Genomic DNA, 15,978 nt, shown 5'->3' on the forward strand with positions numbered 1-15,978 from the left:
CTTGTTTAAGAAGTATCAAATAGGAAAAATAACAAAGAATTGGGACTACAATTGGATCCCTTCTTCAATGGATTTGTATCCCAACAATCCAAAACAATTGGGTGCACATTGAGCGCTGACTCAATCTCATTGATCACCCAATTAAAAACTGGAATGAAAACCTAAATTCATCTTTGTTCACTGTGAAGAACAATAATAATGGAAATCCAATTGATCTATATAGTTGGATGATAAATTGTAAAATTCATCTTTGTGTGTTGTGTGAAAAAACAGATCTAATCACTTTTACAGTTCAGACTGCACAAAAAAGAAACACAAGTATGACATTGCTCCAGTTGCTGCCTGACTGAACCGCTCACTTGTACAATTCAGGCTTCAAGATTCCAACATAAGGCAAGTTCCTATACAGTTCAGCATAGTCCATGCCATAACCAACAACGAAATCATCTGGACACTAGGGAAAAAGCCAAGAAAACACAAATGCAAATAAGAATGTGTAACTCAAGAAAAGAAAGGATTTCCGGACATTAGAAAATGTGAAAGATGGATTCTGATTATCAGTAAGAGGAAATATTATAAAAAGAGAGATAACAGTAGATATATGAAGTCATTAATACTGCTCAATCTTCCCAGTTTGAACAAAGGCATTATTCCCCAAATTAGAGGAAAGGGTGACCAGTGCCAACCATTTGGTGCGAGGGGGGAATGTACACAGTTGTATATCATGGTTGATATTTGGCATCCAACAGGTTTCTACTTTCAAGGGTGCTTACTGCAAATTCTGACCTCTTTACAGACAAGTAACAAGTTCCAAATTACATTAGCATTAGAATTGCTGGGTTCTCAAGAAATCTGCACAGGAAAAACAGTTTTAACTGTAATGAGATTCAGACAGCTAGGTTTGTCCTCACTGAAGTATTTAGCCTATAATTCCAGACTCAAAAAGCCAGTCCCCTTTGCATCCAGGGCTAATGTAGCTGATGTGTAATTTGGTGGAGTGTAGAGATGTTTTCTCTAGTAGTATCATTGTTTTTTAAACTCAACCTGGGGAACCGATGAAGGGCCTTATTCCAGATAGATTTTGGTTTAGAGTCTTTAGACCAAACAAACCATGGTTCCAGGAAAAAGGCAAAAAAAGTAACAAAGAATTAAAATAAAATAAAACACACACCAATTGCACAGTGAGATAATTAGATTCCAGTTCTTGAGAAAGTCAATTCAGTGTGGATTATACCAAGTCAAGAGGCAGTTTCAGATGACCGGTTCCAATGACATTTCTGTCCTGTTTAAAAACAACAGATGCTATGATACATACTGTGGTTAAAAGTTATTAAATTGTGTTGTAATATTGCAGCAGGTTGCTGCACACAGAAGGGAGAGATTAACAGTAAAGACTCTCAAAACCAGTAATAGTGACGGAAGTTGAGAGCAAGGGAAAAGCAAGAATAGTAAGCACTATCGCTTGAGAGAACAATGGCCTATACTATTGAGCTCTGCCATAGATAACCCAACCACAACATTGGTACAACAAGGCTATCCTTGTTGTAGTACAATAAACAATAGACCACTACAACGCTTCTCTTGTAGGTACCAGTAGATGAACTTTTCATCCTTGAGTTTTGATCTTTTTTTTTTGGATGAATGAAATAATCATTAACCAAGCACCCCAAAGGGAAAAGAGAATATACGAGAGGGAGAAACAAGATAGGGGAGAGTTGGGGGGGGGGGGTGCAATTACAATCAACTACTCAAGAGGAAGGTGGAACATAAACCCCAGGAAACAAAAATAGTCCTGTTCCTTGGGGACTCCACAACTGGGTGATGAGGAAGAGACCGGAGTCTAGAGGAAACATCAGAGCAGAAAAAAATAACGACGAGTTTTGATCTTTTACAATGATGAGTTCTCAAATTAGCTATCAAACATTATCTCTGCAAATAGAAAGGGGAATATTCCAACATCTTTTATTATTTGCAATGTGGCTAGGATGTATATCCTTGGATTCAATGTTGTGCCATAACTCCTGGACGCGTAGGAGATAAAATGTCCTTTTCTTTTGGTAATTTATTTTGACAGGAAAAAAGAGATGTGCTTTAGGAACTATGATCACATAGGAATAAAAGAACATGTAAGGGGGGGAAATACTTGGAGGATAATAGCAAAGTAAGCAAAGCCTTGTGTTTGGTAATGTTCTTATTGCAGGACTAAGCAGCTACAAGGAAAGGGTCTTTCCTTTCAGGCTTCAAACTTTATGTGGCAATTATTGAAGAATTAGCTACAGTTTCTTTTCCCTTATATAGCTCTTCTTCATTATTCTGTTTTCCCGTTCATCACCACATTTATATTATAGAAAGCTTCTTCATGCTCAAATTTTAGGGGGAAATGTTTCTTTATTGTTGCCCATCATAAATCACAAATGCAATGATCTGAAGCAAGAGCAACTTCAAGATCTTAACCACTTCTGAAAGAAATAATCGTGACAGACTGATGAAGCAATGCACCATTATAGGCCCAAAATCAGTATGAATGTACATGTATAAAAGGAAAAACAGAACATTGAACTCCATTTGACATGGATATTAGTTAGCATACCTCAAAACCCCGATAAAACTTTCCCTTGCCCACAAGCTCAATGTGGACCTTGCGTCTTGCTGGCTTGTCAAGGAAAGAGCACACTGATACAGAGGTTGCTCCTTTTGATGCCAAATGTGAAATGACACAGGTCAAAGTATTCCCTGTGTCTACAATGTCCTCCACCTAAAATAAAATCAATAGGTAATCAATAAAGAGACTAACACAGATGCAGCAGTTTGACATTAGCAATACCTATCGTCCACTGTAAATTTCTTTTTTTTTTTTTTTTTTTTTTTTTTTGGGGGGGGGGGGTTTAATATCAACTGCAAATATTAAAGGACAGGTAAAATACAACAAACGAACCCAAAATTAAAGGAACATGTATTTATATATAGTATTAGAGAGGATGCAGGTATGAATTCTGAGATCCAGTATATTTTGAGCACATCTTTTTGTCTCACTCTTATGGAGCAATTCTGGGGGAAGTTGACTTTGTGGATAAATTCCTTGGTTCTTGCCCCTCAGATTGGTTCAACCAAGGCCAAGCTAGGTTGGTCTGTGAGGGTAGCAAAAAGAATCATTATTGATAAGAAATTGAACAAGAAATATTGAAGAAAAAGGAGAGGAAAAAACAAAAGTACATTCCAATTTTCAATGACAACTGGAAATCACCCCCTTGTCATATAAGCAAGTGAAAAAGGTAAGATGTGAGGCTTTTCAAGCTAGGATTCCAGGTTGGGAGTTCTTGCCACGTTACTAGTTCCATTTACACCGCTAATCATCTTCAGATTCACCAAGGATCATATTAATGTGTGAAGCAAGTTAAATCTATCTCATCTTTGTTTGCTCTATTTTGTTTCTTGGTGTTTGGTTTAACAACATAAATTAAGCATGAAAATGTCAATCCATTGAAAAACATTCAGCTCGCTCCTCTTCAGTATAGACACGGTCCCTCCGCTCTCCCTTTGAACCTGCAGTTCTCTGCAATGACAACCCCAATTACCCAAGAGTAAGAAGCTTTAGCTCCAATTCAGAGCGTATTTGATTCCTTTTCCTAACTAATAATGATATGGCTATATAGACTATAAGATACTGCAATGAGTTGGTATTTCCATATCAGCAACACGAACAACAACTTGTAATCTGATGGTTGAATTTTATCAGAACAAATAGAAGGTTACCCTTTTTTGTTTGAACGAAATAAAAGAAAATCACAAATTGAACAAAAACATGCCCATGAATAATTTGAAAACTATGGGTACGATAGATGAAAGCAGTACATCATACCAGAAGTACATGCTTCCCCTTGACATCGATCTTCAGATCGCTGGAGATCCTTGGAGCGCCATTCGATTCTGTTCCAACTCCATACGATTCTACTCGTAACAAATCAACCGAAATGGGAAACTTAATCTTCCTCACTATATCAGCTAAGAAAATAAAAGCTCCCGTGGCCACGCCTACTACAATGATAGAAGAAGAAGAAGAACCCTTTAAGTCGTCGGATATCTGCGAAGCGAGCTCTGAAACTCTCTCCGATATCTGTTGCTCAGTCCATAGAATTCGTTCTATGTGATCTTCCAATCCCATCATCAAGACGACAGCCGATAATCTATAGAGAACGAAACAGAGATCCTCGTTTTGGATACTAGGGCTTATTGCAGAGTTCGTGGATTAATCGTACAAGTGCCGAAATTCAAACTTCGAGAGTTACGTGGCCACGTAGCCGAATGTTCACCTACGAATCGAATTTCTCCACGTAGAGAATTAGATTCCGCGTATCTCTGTTGTTCTTCTTGCTTGGATTTTGCAATATAACATTGGTAAAGATGCCAACCAATCTGCCTACCAGTTGCTGGCGATCGGTTTGGGCCCAATTATTGTGGTCTGGTTCATGTACGACGTGTGTACGAAGCATGGTCCAACAGTCCCTAGATGTCGGCCGAGTTTTGGCAGAGGTTTGATGAAAAATCGAACCCTTGTTTCGAAGGTATTTCAAGTCATTTTGCCTGAAACTTGACTTACATACTAATTTGAGGCCAATAAACACACTGGAAGTGTTATTTTAACCTAAAACATCACATAATCTAAAGTTTATAATTAGCATATGTCCGGCTATATGCGGGTAAAACTAAAAGTTTGGAAAATTCATATAAACTAATGTAAATATGTAAACATAACACAAATACACAACTAGTAAATAGATGGTTTAAAAAAAAAAAAAAAGATATACCAAAGTTTACAATTCATTATACAATTATGTTGAGTATGGCTCATGCTTCACACATTGTTGTCGCCGACATAGGGCGATATTTCTCCCATATATTGTAAATATCTTGTTCGTTGGGGGGCACGATTCTCCCCAGCGACACGGTAATATATCACAGACACAGTGTACCATGGTACGAAGTAAGAACAAGAGAAAAATATATTTTCTTAATCTCAAATGAGAATCCAAATATGAATTATTTTTGATAAAATTTTGTTTCGGTAGAATTATTGAGAATGTCTTATAATGGCTTTGCTTTGATCAAAACAATATTGGCTTTGCAAGTTTGTAAGAGGAAATAAGCATAGAACTGAAAATGAAGATAATAGATATGAAGGGAATTATTATAGGTCACATAGTGAAAGATTAAGCTGAACCAACAAAACAAGACTAACGTATTTGTTTCCGTAAAGGGTTTGGACTTTGGACTAGTCATGAGGTTTCAATGCTAGAATAACATATAATCAGATGAATAAAACACTCATTTCCACCCTAAGCTCATGCAACTATGCATAAGCGGATACATTATCTTCCCATTATTTTTGTATAATTTCAGTCCATACATGTTGGCAAATTCTCAACGAACCTGGTAGTTTATGGGTTCATGTTTTTGAAAACCAAAATATTTCACTCATAATAACTTCCTCTCCACCCCCAAACGGCGATGCGAAACTCATCATGGAGGTATGTTGGCCCATTTTACAATGGAAGCATGCTGAATGAATAGCAAATTGGCCCTTCTCGAAGGCCAAGCAATCACTTTTTGGAAGCATATAAGGGCCATTGAAAAACATTTCTAAATTTTGCTAAATTTCCTTTGGAGTTGCAGTGTGCAAGGACTTGTTGAATCTGAATGTTTGTTCATGTCCTATGTGTTGGCAAGAGCCAAGAGGTTGTTACCCTCTGCTTGTTTCCCATCCTTATCCTCATGATGGATTTTTTCAATCCCCTACAGGGATTATCCTCCAATCTCCTACAAAAATTGATGTTTATAGGTTATCCCACATAGACTATTTATAGGAAAACCTAAAACCCTAATCCAATGTAATTACAATTTTACCCTAAGCCAAGAGGTTGTTACCCTCTGCTTGTTTCCCATCCTTATCCTCATGATGGATTTTTTCAATCCCCTACAGGGATTATTCTCCAATCTCCTACAAAAATTGATGTTTATAGGTTATCCCACATAGACTATTTATAGGAAAACCTAAAACCCTAATCCAATGTAATTACAATTTTACCCTAGTATTAGTAATTGACCCAAACCCTGTTTCAATTATAAATATAATCAAAATCATAATTACATTGACCTACATAATACAAGACACCCAAACCCAACAATTAAGTTGGGGAAGCACTCAATCGGTCTCCAACAGGTAGTTTTGTACTCAAAACTGTCAAGGGGCATTGAATTATGTAGGGGTCACGCCTCAATTTTTCCTTTGCTCTGTTCTTCTTTAGTTTAACTTTATCCTGGAGTTTGATAACTTAGTTTTTGGTTATGTTCCCAAATGTGTCAATAAAGACGCAAACTTTATGGCACGTGGGGCTATATGTTTGTCCCTCAATAGTCGTTTGTTCTTTTCCACCCTCTTGTAAAATGTCACATGAAAATTCTTCTTGCAAATTGTAAATTGTTCCAAACACCCTCATGTTATGACCTTTAAACACTGATACGCTATTTACTTACTTGAAAAGCATACAACTTTAACTCTATTATAATGATTAGTGTTACAATTGTAAAGACTATTGTATCGTTGTTATATAATAGGAGTGAAAATACCTCATTTACCCTTATTCAGTAGATTTGTTATTCAATAGCTATTCAGTATCTCTCCCTTGTCCAAACTCTTTATTTAAAATCTTTGTTTTTTTCCAAAAGATAATTTAGATAATCGCATATAATTTGAATGGTATTTGTAATATATTAGGTTAACGTGTCAAATGAAAGTTCTACTTGGGTGTCTTTGCAAGGAGTGGAGTGTTAGTGTCTTAATTCCTCACAATTAGAAGAGCCAACCATTGAATTCAAAGGTTAGATGTCCAAGCATCGTAATAGGTTAGTCATGCCTACTTGCCAAGGAGATTGTTTTTCTAATCAAGTGGTCCTACAATTGTTACTCTCCCTTGGAATATAAGAAAAGGAGCAAGACAAAAGTCCATTAGCCGAGTAGATGATATCCTCAAGTGTGATTCTAATCGATACATGAACATGTTCAGGGTGTCTAAAAGCCTGTTTTGAAGTGCTAGAGCAGTTTACGTTAAACAATAATATCTACATGTTGATTTATTGAAAGTGAAATTTTTTTTTGATAAAATTTGACATCAAAACAAAAAAAATATTAGGATTTAGTATAATTTAGCCTAACCTAAGTTGATACACGTTACACTAATTTGGTCCAATAATGGTAAGTATTTGGATCCAAATAAAATTTCAAAACCTCAAGTAAATTGAAATTTCCACTTTAGTCATTCAGTCACATTTTTTTTTCTTTCTTTTTTCATCTCAATGAGCTCGGTTCAAATGTTGAATTCAAACACTTGGTTTATAATACTCAAACCAAGATTGAACGGAGCTGAATAAAATTTTAAAATCCAAAATCAAATCAAACAGAATCGTTTAGTTTGATTAATTTTTATTTGAAAGTGCATAGCCAGTGTTGTTATATTCAAACCGGCAATTTATAACCTATGATCAAACCACTCAAAAAAACCGAACCAACCAAAAGTTAAAATCTGTTTTAGACCGCCGGCGACGGTTCCAATTGTGGATTTCCGTCATAAATGAACACCATGTGGATGGCAGCTGGCTCCATTCATAAAGTGCTCGTCGTTTGGTTTCTTGGCGCCAAACCGACTTGCAAAAACCAAAAACCAAAATAAAAGAGGGAAAACTGGAAAAGACGAATACGTCTTGCAATGTCGACGATCTTCATCGCTGTTCAGTGCTGCCAATGCTCGACGATGCAGGTATTCTCTCTCTCTGTGTCTAGTTTATTTGTTGTTTGTTTCGATTTCTACTGTGATGGATTAATTGCGTGATTTGAAATGGAGTTTCAGGTGAAACAGCAAAAGAAAAGTAGCAACAAATGGAGCTGTGTGATATGCAACCAGAAACAGTCCACACAGAAGGTATTCGCTCAAGGATTCCTTGCCAGAGACGTCCGCAAGTTCGTTCAGGGTTTCAACATGTCCCGGAAGTTTACCGAAGAAAACGCAAAAGATGAAACCCTAAGCCCACCGCCACTACCACCACAAGAAGAAATCCACAATCGCACTAAGAGAAGAAGTGATTGGGAGGAGTACCTCGATCCAGAAGACTTAGTCGATGATAAGCAAGACGGAACAAGCAACAGGTATGTGAGTGATTAGACAACTTGCTTCTAAGAGAATGGAAAACAAAAACGAAAGGTCATGTTAACAACTTCACCTCTGTCGCGTAGGTGGGGTTCCTGAACCGAGGATCGTGACGGAATTGCCGAAGGAGATGTTTAAGAAACCCAAGTTGAAGAATTACTCTGCCAGATTGGACACGGGAGCTGGAGCAAATGGACTTTTGAAGCCCAACTTCTCGAACAGAAAGAGGGCGACCAATCCAGTCGTTCCTCAAAAAGGTAATGCAACCTCCCTTGCTCGGATTGTTTTGATCAATCTGTTTTGATCGATTGATCCAGAGTAGAGAACTCTGATTTCTTTGGATTTCGTTTCACATTAAAGTTCTAAAACTTTGGCAGACAAGGAAGAGGTGAAGGAGTTGCAGCCAGGAAGGGCAAAGGGAGGAACGACATCAAAATGGAGCAATTTCTTGGCAGAGGAAGATGAATATGAATTGGTAACGAAAAGAGGGATAAGAGAAGATCCAGATCCATGGCGCCAACCTGATATTTTGGACAATCCTTTCAGCGATCAGAGGGTTGAAGAAGAAATTCACCCAGATTTCTAAGTGAGATTTGTAAGCGGCAGCATCGAGATGCGGTTTAGATGGAAGGAATAGGCAGCATCATGAAATGGTTTTATGAAAAACAAATCAGTAAGATATAGGGTGAAGAAGGATCCATTTTAAACACTAATATTTGGTAAAGAATTATGAAGATAATACAAGAACAAGGTTTAAAGTATCTCATAAGATGAATTCACATTTGAGGGTCTGAGAGGCGGAGAGGCTCGCCTGGTAGTCTCTCCGCCTCCTCTGTTTCTTCTGCCTCCAGTGTTCGACTCCCTGCTGTCCCATCTCTGCTTCGTCTCTCCCATCTCCGGCCCGTCTCCCCCCTGCTCGCCGTCCCCTGCTTCTTCGCCTGCTCTCCGTCTGCTCTTCTCCCTGCTCTCCGCCTCCTCTGCCTTCCCATCTCTGCCTCGTCTCTCCCATCTCCGGCCCGCTTCCATCTTTCCCATCTCTCCCTCTCTACTGTTTTCATCTCCTCCACCGGCTCAGATCTGCTCATCTCTCCCGCTCCAGCTCCCCCTATCTCCGTCTCAGAGCTCTCCCACAACAAGAGACTGCAGGCGCCTTCCTCTATTCCGCCCCAAGTCCCCACCTCCCGCCTCATAGCCCCACCCCGGTCCCCGGGCTCGGTTGGTTCGGACACCCAGACTGAGTTGGTTTGGCCGATCGGTCCGGCCGATCTCCTCTCTGGTTGCAGCACTTCTTTCTTTCTTAGTTTAAATTACAAAAAATCGGGCAGCGACGGGACACACCGAGATTAACCCAATCCGGACCAAGCCGCGGGGAAGCTTGAATGCCCTACGGCAAGCCGGATGGCGGTCCGACCTCCTCCACACGATGTTCCACGGACAACCGAACGATTTTATGCCGCCATGGTGGCGGTATTGTCCCCATGTGGGTGTTAGGTGCTGTATGTGGGGCACTTTCAAGGGTATCTGGACTGATCGTCCGGGGCGACCCATCCCACCGGAGGACCCGTCTGCAGATGACGTTGGCATATTCCGCTACTGGTCGTTTGAACCGTGTCTTCATGCTCATGTGTCTGTATTTTTCTTTTCTTCATGTGTCTGTATTTTTCTTTTTTCTATGAATGAAGTGCTAATTTACCACAAAAAAAAAAAAGTATCTCATAAGATGATACATACCCATATTGAATGCATTTGATATAATACATATCAATTTCTGTATATAAATTGCACTAAAATGCATTACACATATATAATGTCCACTATAAGTAGAGGTGTAAATGGATAACCGAAATTCGCTTCCGAATTCGCATCCGCATCCGTTTAGGCATATTCGAATCCGTCCGATTATTAGTAGGATGCGGATATGGTATACCCTTTTCTTACTGAATATTATCCGTCCGATAAAATTACTTATGATATTTAACTATTTTTTTAGATTTTCTACTAAAATAACTACCAAAGTTGCTAAATTCTTAAATTTCAAACTTAGTCCTAAAAAAAAAAGAAATGATGTAAACAGGTAGTCGAAAACTTGTGTTCAATTTATATTCATGCCCATTTAGAAGAATCTACTTAAGAAAATAACTATTCGATTATCATCTGAATTCGACAGAATTCGTCTGAAAACCGATAGGATATTATTCGAATCTGTCAGAATATAATAGGATGTGGATATGGATATACCACTATCCGATCCGAATCCGGTCTGTTTAATCCCCTGACTATAAGTCTCAAAATTATATATTTTTTTGGGGTAAACTGTTTCAAAATTACTTAAACCGATATAATTTTTGATACCGATATATATCAATGTAGAAGATGGGCAGGAAAGGCATTTTGACGCCTCTGAACGAACATTCCAGCCTTCCAATTATGAAAGGGAAATAAATTCTGATTTTAATACTAAGGTCTTCTAACGAAAAGAAACTGCCCGGGAGATCCTGACCGTCAAATCTTTGGCGACTAAGCATCACTCTCTCAAGGAAGGAACGATTCGGTATCAATGTGTAAAGGGCATTAACGTAAATTTAGTCGTCGTTCTTTTACATCACAACACGTGGCAACGAAAAGGTACGCATCGACGTGGAAATCTATTTATAGTTTGCCAGGTATGACTATACACACGTGCCAGATCCTTAGCACTGAAGCATCAAACATATAGGCTGTAGCATCGCGTCGGTTTAAGCGCTCTCTTACTTCTTAGTTCTTCCTCTTCCTTCCCTCACCCTATTTCTGTTTCCGGGAAGAAAAACTCTAAAAAAAGAAGAAAACCGAAAAACCGAAAAAGAAACCCTAGTTGTCCTTCTACATTGAGCGTGTTCTGTGATCAAAACCCTAATCCTTAACACTAAGACCGTAGTTTTGTTGGTCTTTGTGTTCTATCGATTTGTGTGTCTTATTTGTATCCGTCAATCTCTGCAATTGTAATGGCGAATGCTTCTCCTACTGCCGCACAACCAATCATACAACAGTCTCCCCAGCAGCAACAGACGCAAGTACAGACTCCCGGAGGAGCATTAGGGAATGCTTCGCTTTACGTTGGGGATCTCGACCCATCAATTGGCGAAGCCCAACTCTATGATCTCTTTAGCCAGGTTGCTCCGGTCGTATCGATTAGGGTATGTAGGGATCAGATTAGAAGGGTCTCTCTTGGTTATGCTTATGTTAATTACAACAGCTTTCAGGAAGGTTAGAACTCTTTAATCCATTATTTAATTAACTTATGTGTCCTTTATATATATTTTTTCTTTCTTTCTTTGAATATTGGAATTAAGTTCTCACTGCGACTTCCGACTTCGATTGCATGTCTTCTTTCCGTTTCCGATTGATTAGATTTACAATATCTTTGGGTGCATTACAGATATGCTGTGCTTCTTAATTTCTTAGAGATGTATGTTGTCCTCGCTTGGTAATGTTTAGCCTGTCTTTATTGAATTTATATTAGGTATTTTGGATATATATATATTTTTAAATAGATGTCTTGTTTTAACCAAATTCCTGTTACCTATTTGTTTGTGTTCTTATTTCTTATTCATTCAGTCTATAGTGGTGTAGGGTTTTTGGTTGGATGTGGTTTTAGTCGAACTCCTCCTCTATATGGGTTATAATGTGCTATCAATTCTTTGTGTGTTTCAATTTATTTTGTCCTTATTTGATTACTATTAAAAATTTGTAGAATCTAAGATTGTTTATATATATATTTTTCTTTTTGATAAACCAGTTCCCGATTGTCACCATAGTAGGGCTGTGGAAAACTGCTTGGGATTTCTACCTCCAACCCCTGACGGAAAAATCATTTTCCGCTTCATTACAATATTCAATATTTCAATGTTTGTCTGTTTTCTTTAAAATCCTGAGATGCATTAAAAGGAATTTTGGATACCATGCCACTTTCATACATGTAGGGAACACTGTAATAAAAGTTTAGATGATAGATGTTACTGTTGACTTTTTAATTCATAGCTAATAAAATGTGTTATCATACTGAGTAGAACCACTGTAGATGCACTTGAACCTTGCAATTATTGAATTAGTCATATGGCTATCTATACTTTGCTAAGCCTATTTCAGTAGTCTTTTTTTGCTGTGTAATTTTATTATACAATACTTCTCAAAGCATATGACCTACAGCCTACACTGGAAAAAAATATACAATTGAGAATTCAAAAGAAATAAAAGCTGTATTTATATGTCCTGCTTGAGTTACATTTCATCATGTCAATATTGCTATTCATTCAATGCGTCTGCCTAAATCTCAAAATTTCATTTCTTCTGAAGAACTATTGATGACAACCTTTTGAGTGAGAATTTCCTTGGTTTTCTCAAAATCTATTTTTGGCTTTTTATTGAATGGGTTGTGTCACCAATTGTGTAGTACTTGAACATCAATGTGTAACCTGTTTCCTTGGTTTTTTTCCAAATCCATTTTGGGTTTTTCATTGGATGGATGTTGGTTTGTTTCTAACAATCTACTTTTGGCTTGCGCCCTCTATTCTGTAATACTTGTGTCTTCAACATCAATTTATTTCAGAGAAATTGAGAATTGAGTTTGTTTAGTTTTAGTGACTAAATGAATTTAATTTACTCTTAGCACTGCCCCCGTATATATATGTGTGTGTATATGATAATGATGTGAGAATAATATTCCAAAAAAAATTATTTGAGAACAGTGGTGATTATTTTGTTTTATATTGAACTTGAATTGTTTGAATTGTAACTGCAGCAAATAACGCATTGGAGCTTTTGAATTTTACTCCCATCAATGGCAAACCAATTAGGATCATGTTCTCTCATCGGGATCCTAGCATTCGGAAAAGTGGATATGCTAACGTATTTATTAAGAACCTTGACACATCGATAGATAACAAAGCATTGCTTGAAGCCTTTGGTCCTTTTGGTACTGTCCTTTCTTGCAAGGTGGCCACTGATAGTAATGGTCAGTCAAAAGGTTATGGATTTGTACAGTTCGATACAGAGGAGGCTGCAAAAAATGCCATCAAACAGTTGAATGGTATGCTGATAAATGATAAACAAGTTTATGTTGGTTTTTTTGTTCGTCGTCAGGAAAGGGATCATGTGAATGGTTCTCCCAAGTTTACTAATGTATATGTTAAAAATTTATCTGACACAACTACTGATGAGGACCTCGAGAAAATTTTTGGCAAGTATGGTCCCGTCACTAGTGCAGTTGTTATGAAGGATGCAAATGGAAATTCTAGATGTTTTGGTTTTGTTAATTTTAAGAACCCAGATGATGCTGCTTCTGCAGTTGAGAATTTGAATGGAACTACTTTTAACGGTGATAATGTTTGGTATGTTGGGAAGGCTCTAAGGAAAGCTGAAAGAGAGGCTGAGTTGAGGGCCAAATATGAACAGGAAAGAAATGGTTGGCTGGAAAAACTTCAAGGGGCCAATTTATATCTTAAAAATCTAGATGATAATATCAATGATGAAAAATTGAAGGAGATGTTTTCAGAATTTGGAACTGTTACATCCTGCAAGGTACATTTCTGCAATTGAAGCATTTCTCTGCTTCTCTGATATTAGGGTTTTGTTTAATTAAGGACATCTTCTTATGCTTTCATAGGTTATGCTTGATTCACAAGGTCTGAGCAAGGGATCAGGTTTTGTTGCATTTTCTACCCCAGAGGAAGCTAGCAGAGCTGTAAGTTGGTTGTGTTTTCCAGCATCAGGCGTTATTTCATACCCTTTGCAACACAATTTGTACAGAGAATGCAACTTGCTTGCTATGTCATGCTCTTATTGTCACCACACAAGTGCACTTGCTCAATCACCCCGAGTTCCTGGAGTAAAACTGTCAACTATTTTATTTTCCAGGTAAGCGAAATGAATGGGAAGATGATTGGACGGAAGCCTCTTTATGTTGCTGTTGCTCAACGAAAGGAGGAAAGAAAGGCAAGGCTTCAGGTGATGCACCTCACCTGTTTCATGAATAGTTTTCCTTTGCTGGTCATATGTTGTTGGTTACGTATCAAATGATCATTTAGTTATTGTTCTAGAAATCCTCAATAGTGATACACTTTAATGTTATTCTTCTATTCTTGGCCATTCTTCCTGGCTTAGTTGCTGAAATATTCTTGTTTTTCCCTTTTGGGGCTTTTATTTATTTTTTGGTGGGGGGGGGGGACGGGACATGAATTGTTGTCATATATCTTATTTATCTATGCCTTTATTTCTATGCCAACATATGTTTATCTGTTCAATGTTTGTCTACAATAGGCACAGTTTTCTCAGATGCGGGCTCCTGGTGGAATGGCACCTGTGGCTTCGGGTATGCCTGGATTTCACCCTGGGCCTAGGCTTGCCCATCAGCAGTTGTATTTTGGTCAAGGTACTGGTCTTATTCAACCACAGCCTGCAGGATATGGTTTCCAGCAGCAACTCTTGCCTGGGATGCGTCCTGGTGTTGCCCCAAATTTTATGATGCCATACCACCTTCAGAGACAAGGACAACCTGGACAGAGAATGGGTGTAAGGCGTGGTGGAACCCCACAGCAAATGCAGCAGCAGGTGTAATATATATCTGAACTAATTCCCCTGCATATTTTAGTTGCTGTGCTTGTCAGTGACAACATAAGCAACCGCAATTTTAATGCTTCTGATTTCTTCTGGGGAAGTTTTTGAAACATATGACACTGAAAATATATTTCGATTTGTTATTGGATCCATGGGTGCATTACACTCGTACTGATGCAGTTCTTATGGGCATGTAACTTTCAACAGACTGACATCTCCCTTTTTAGTTGATGCAGCGCAATACAAATCAAGGATTCAGGTACATGCCAAATGCGCAAAACGGGGTTGACCCAGCTTTGGTACCTCAGGGACTTATGGGTCCAATGGTGCCTTTGCCGCTAGATGTATCTGGTGTGCCTGTGAATCCAATAGAGGCATCACGACCTGGGCTAGTTCCTATTCAGACACTTGCTTCTGCTTTAGCTTCTGCCGCTCCAGACCAACAACGCATGGTATGTAGTTGTTGTATCACTTGGATGTTGTTATCTACACTGTCATGATTATCTCAAGTTTAGGCCATTTTGTTTTGTTTTTATGAATCATCATATCTTATTGTGTGGACTGCAGATGCTGGGGGAGCAATTATTTCCCCTTGTTGAGCGCCTTGAGCCTATTGCTGCCGGGAAAGTCACTGGTATGTTACTTGAGATGGATCAGACAGAGGTCCTCCATCTCATAGAATCACCAGATGCTCTGAAGAAAAAAGTTGCAGAAGCAATGGAAGTTCTCCGAAAAGCATCCAGTGGATCAGACGCTGCTGATCAGCTTGGTTCATTGTCTCTGAATGAATGAATGGTTTTGGACAGTGTGCATGTGTTGGTAGGTTCCCATTTTTTGATAAGGGCTTGAGAAGGAGCTTTCATTTTTTTGGGGTTGGTTGGTTTGAACTTTTTGGGGTTTGGACGAGACATGGGATAGGGTAGTGACGTAATATTTATTATATTCCTGTAGGGGTAGTTTTTTTTTCACGCTTGTTTCCGTTGGATGTTTTTTATTTACAGAATTAGAATTCCGTTGGTGCTCTTTGGACATCTAATTTGTTCTTGTTTCCATCTCCAATATTTTTCTTTCTTTCACCACTGGCTCAATTTGGCTCAATTAATGTCTTGATATCAGGTTCTGCCTAAGAATAGGTTATATCTCCGAGGTTGTCTCTTATCTTAAAGATTGTAGGGAGCAGATCTTCATA

The 15,978-nt window shown here is 38.4% G+C and overlaps 3 protein-coding genes across 5 annotated transcripts; 2 read left to right on the forward strand and 1 right to left on the reverse strand.

The window, feature by feature from the left end:
- Positions 1–196: 196 nt before the first annotated feature.
- Positions 197–4,422, reverse strand: HGPT (Hypoxanthine-guanine phosphoribosyltransferase). 2 transcript variants are annotated; one of them, XM_089154252.1, is made up of 3 exons: positions 3,860–4,422; positions 2,591–2,755; positions 197–447 (listed from the first exon to the last, which is right to left on the reverse strand). In XM_089154252.1, the coding sequence occupies exons 1-3, from the start codon at positions 4,163–4,165 to the stop codon at positions 376–378; spliced, it is 543 nt and encodes a 180-aa protein (XP_089010378.1). In that variant the 5' UTR covers positions 4,166–4,422; the 3' UTR covers positions 197–375. The 2 variants fall into 2 exon arrangements, with proteins under 2 accessions (XP_089010378.1, XP_089010370.1); XM_089154244.1 differs by having other exon boundaries at positions 197–454.
- A 3,286-nt stretch (positions 4,423–7,708) lies between these two features.
- On the forward strand, positions 7,709–8,927 carry LOC149026559 (uncharacterized). The gene is made up of 4 exons (XM_089145279.1): positions 7,709–7,811; positions 7,902–8,197; positions 8,285–8,455; positions 8,576–8,927. Exons 1-3 carry the CDS (start codon positions 7,761–7,763, stop codon positions 8,295–8,297), a joined length of 360 nt encoding a protein of 119 aa, XP_089001405.1. The 5' UTR covers positions 7,709–7,760; the 3' UTR covers positions 8,298–8,455; positions 8,576–8,927.
- Positions 8,928–10,906: 1,979 nt separating this feature from the next.
- Positions 10,907–15,883, forward strand: PAB5 (poly(A)-binding protein 5). Of its 2 annotated transcripts, none has more exons than XM_089154267.1 (7): positions 10,907–11,441; positions 12,976–13,754; positions 13,840–13,917; positions 14,091–14,180; positions 14,493–14,783; positions 15,026–15,241; positions 15,357–15,883. In XM_089154267.1, exons 1-7 carry the CDS (start codon positions 11,180–11,182, stop codon positions 15,579–15,581), a joined length of 1,941 nt encoding a protein of 646 aa, XP_089010393.1. In that variant the 5' UTR covers positions 10,907–11,179; the 3' UTR covers positions 15,582–15,883. The 2 variants fall into 2 exon arrangements, with proteins under 2 accessions (XP_089010393.1, XP_089010386.1); XM_089154260.1 differs by having other exon boundaries at positions 15,017–15,241; positions 15,357–15,880.
- The last annotated feature ends 95 nt before the right edge of the window (positions 15,884–15,978 follow it).

The sequence above is a fragment of the Hakea prostrata genome, chromosome 1, assembly GCF_041222555.1.
Source record: "Hakea prostrata isolate BN-2017 chromosome 1, UWA_Hpros_2, whole genome shotgun sequence".
Taxonomy (NCBI): Eukaryota; Viridiplantae; Streptophyta; class Magnoliopsida; order Proteales; family Proteaceae; genus Hakea; species Hakea prostrata.

Excerpts from the sequence above, each read along its gene's own strand:
- HGPT (XM_089154244.1), bottom strand. The coding sequence starts at position 4,165 with ATGATGGGATTGGAAGATCACATAGAACGAATTCTATGGACTGAGCAA. Across the intron at positions 2,756-3,859 it reads AGGGGAAGCATGTACTTCTG|GTGGAGGACATTGTAGACAC; the intron begins GTATGATGTACT and ends ATTTTATTTTAG. Across the intron at positions 455-2,590 it reads AGTTTTATCGGGGTTTTGAG|TGTCCAGATGATTTCGTTGT; the intron begins GTATGCTAACTA and ends CTTTTTCCCTAG.
- PAB5 (XM_089154260.1), top strand. The coding sequence starts at position 11,180 with ATGGCGAATGCTTCTCCTACTGCCGCACAACCAATCATACAACAGTCT. Across the intron at positions 13,755-13,839 it reads GAACTGTTACATCCTGCAAG|GTTATGCTTGATTCACAAGG; the intron begins GTACATTTCTGC and ends ATGCTTTCATAG. Across the intron at positions 14,784-15,016 it reads CACAGCAAATGCAGCAGCAG|TTGATGCAGCGCAATACAAA; the intron begins GTGTAATATATA and ends CTCCCTTTTTAG.
- LOC149026559 (XM_089145279.1), top strand. The coding sequence starts at position 7,761 with ATGTCGACGATCTTCATCGCTGTTCAGTGCTGCCAATGCTCGACGATG. Across the intron at positions 7,812-7,901 it reads GCCAATGCTCGACGATGCAG|GTGAAACAGCAAAAGAAAAG; the intron begins GTATTCTCTCTC and ends ATGGAGTTTCAG.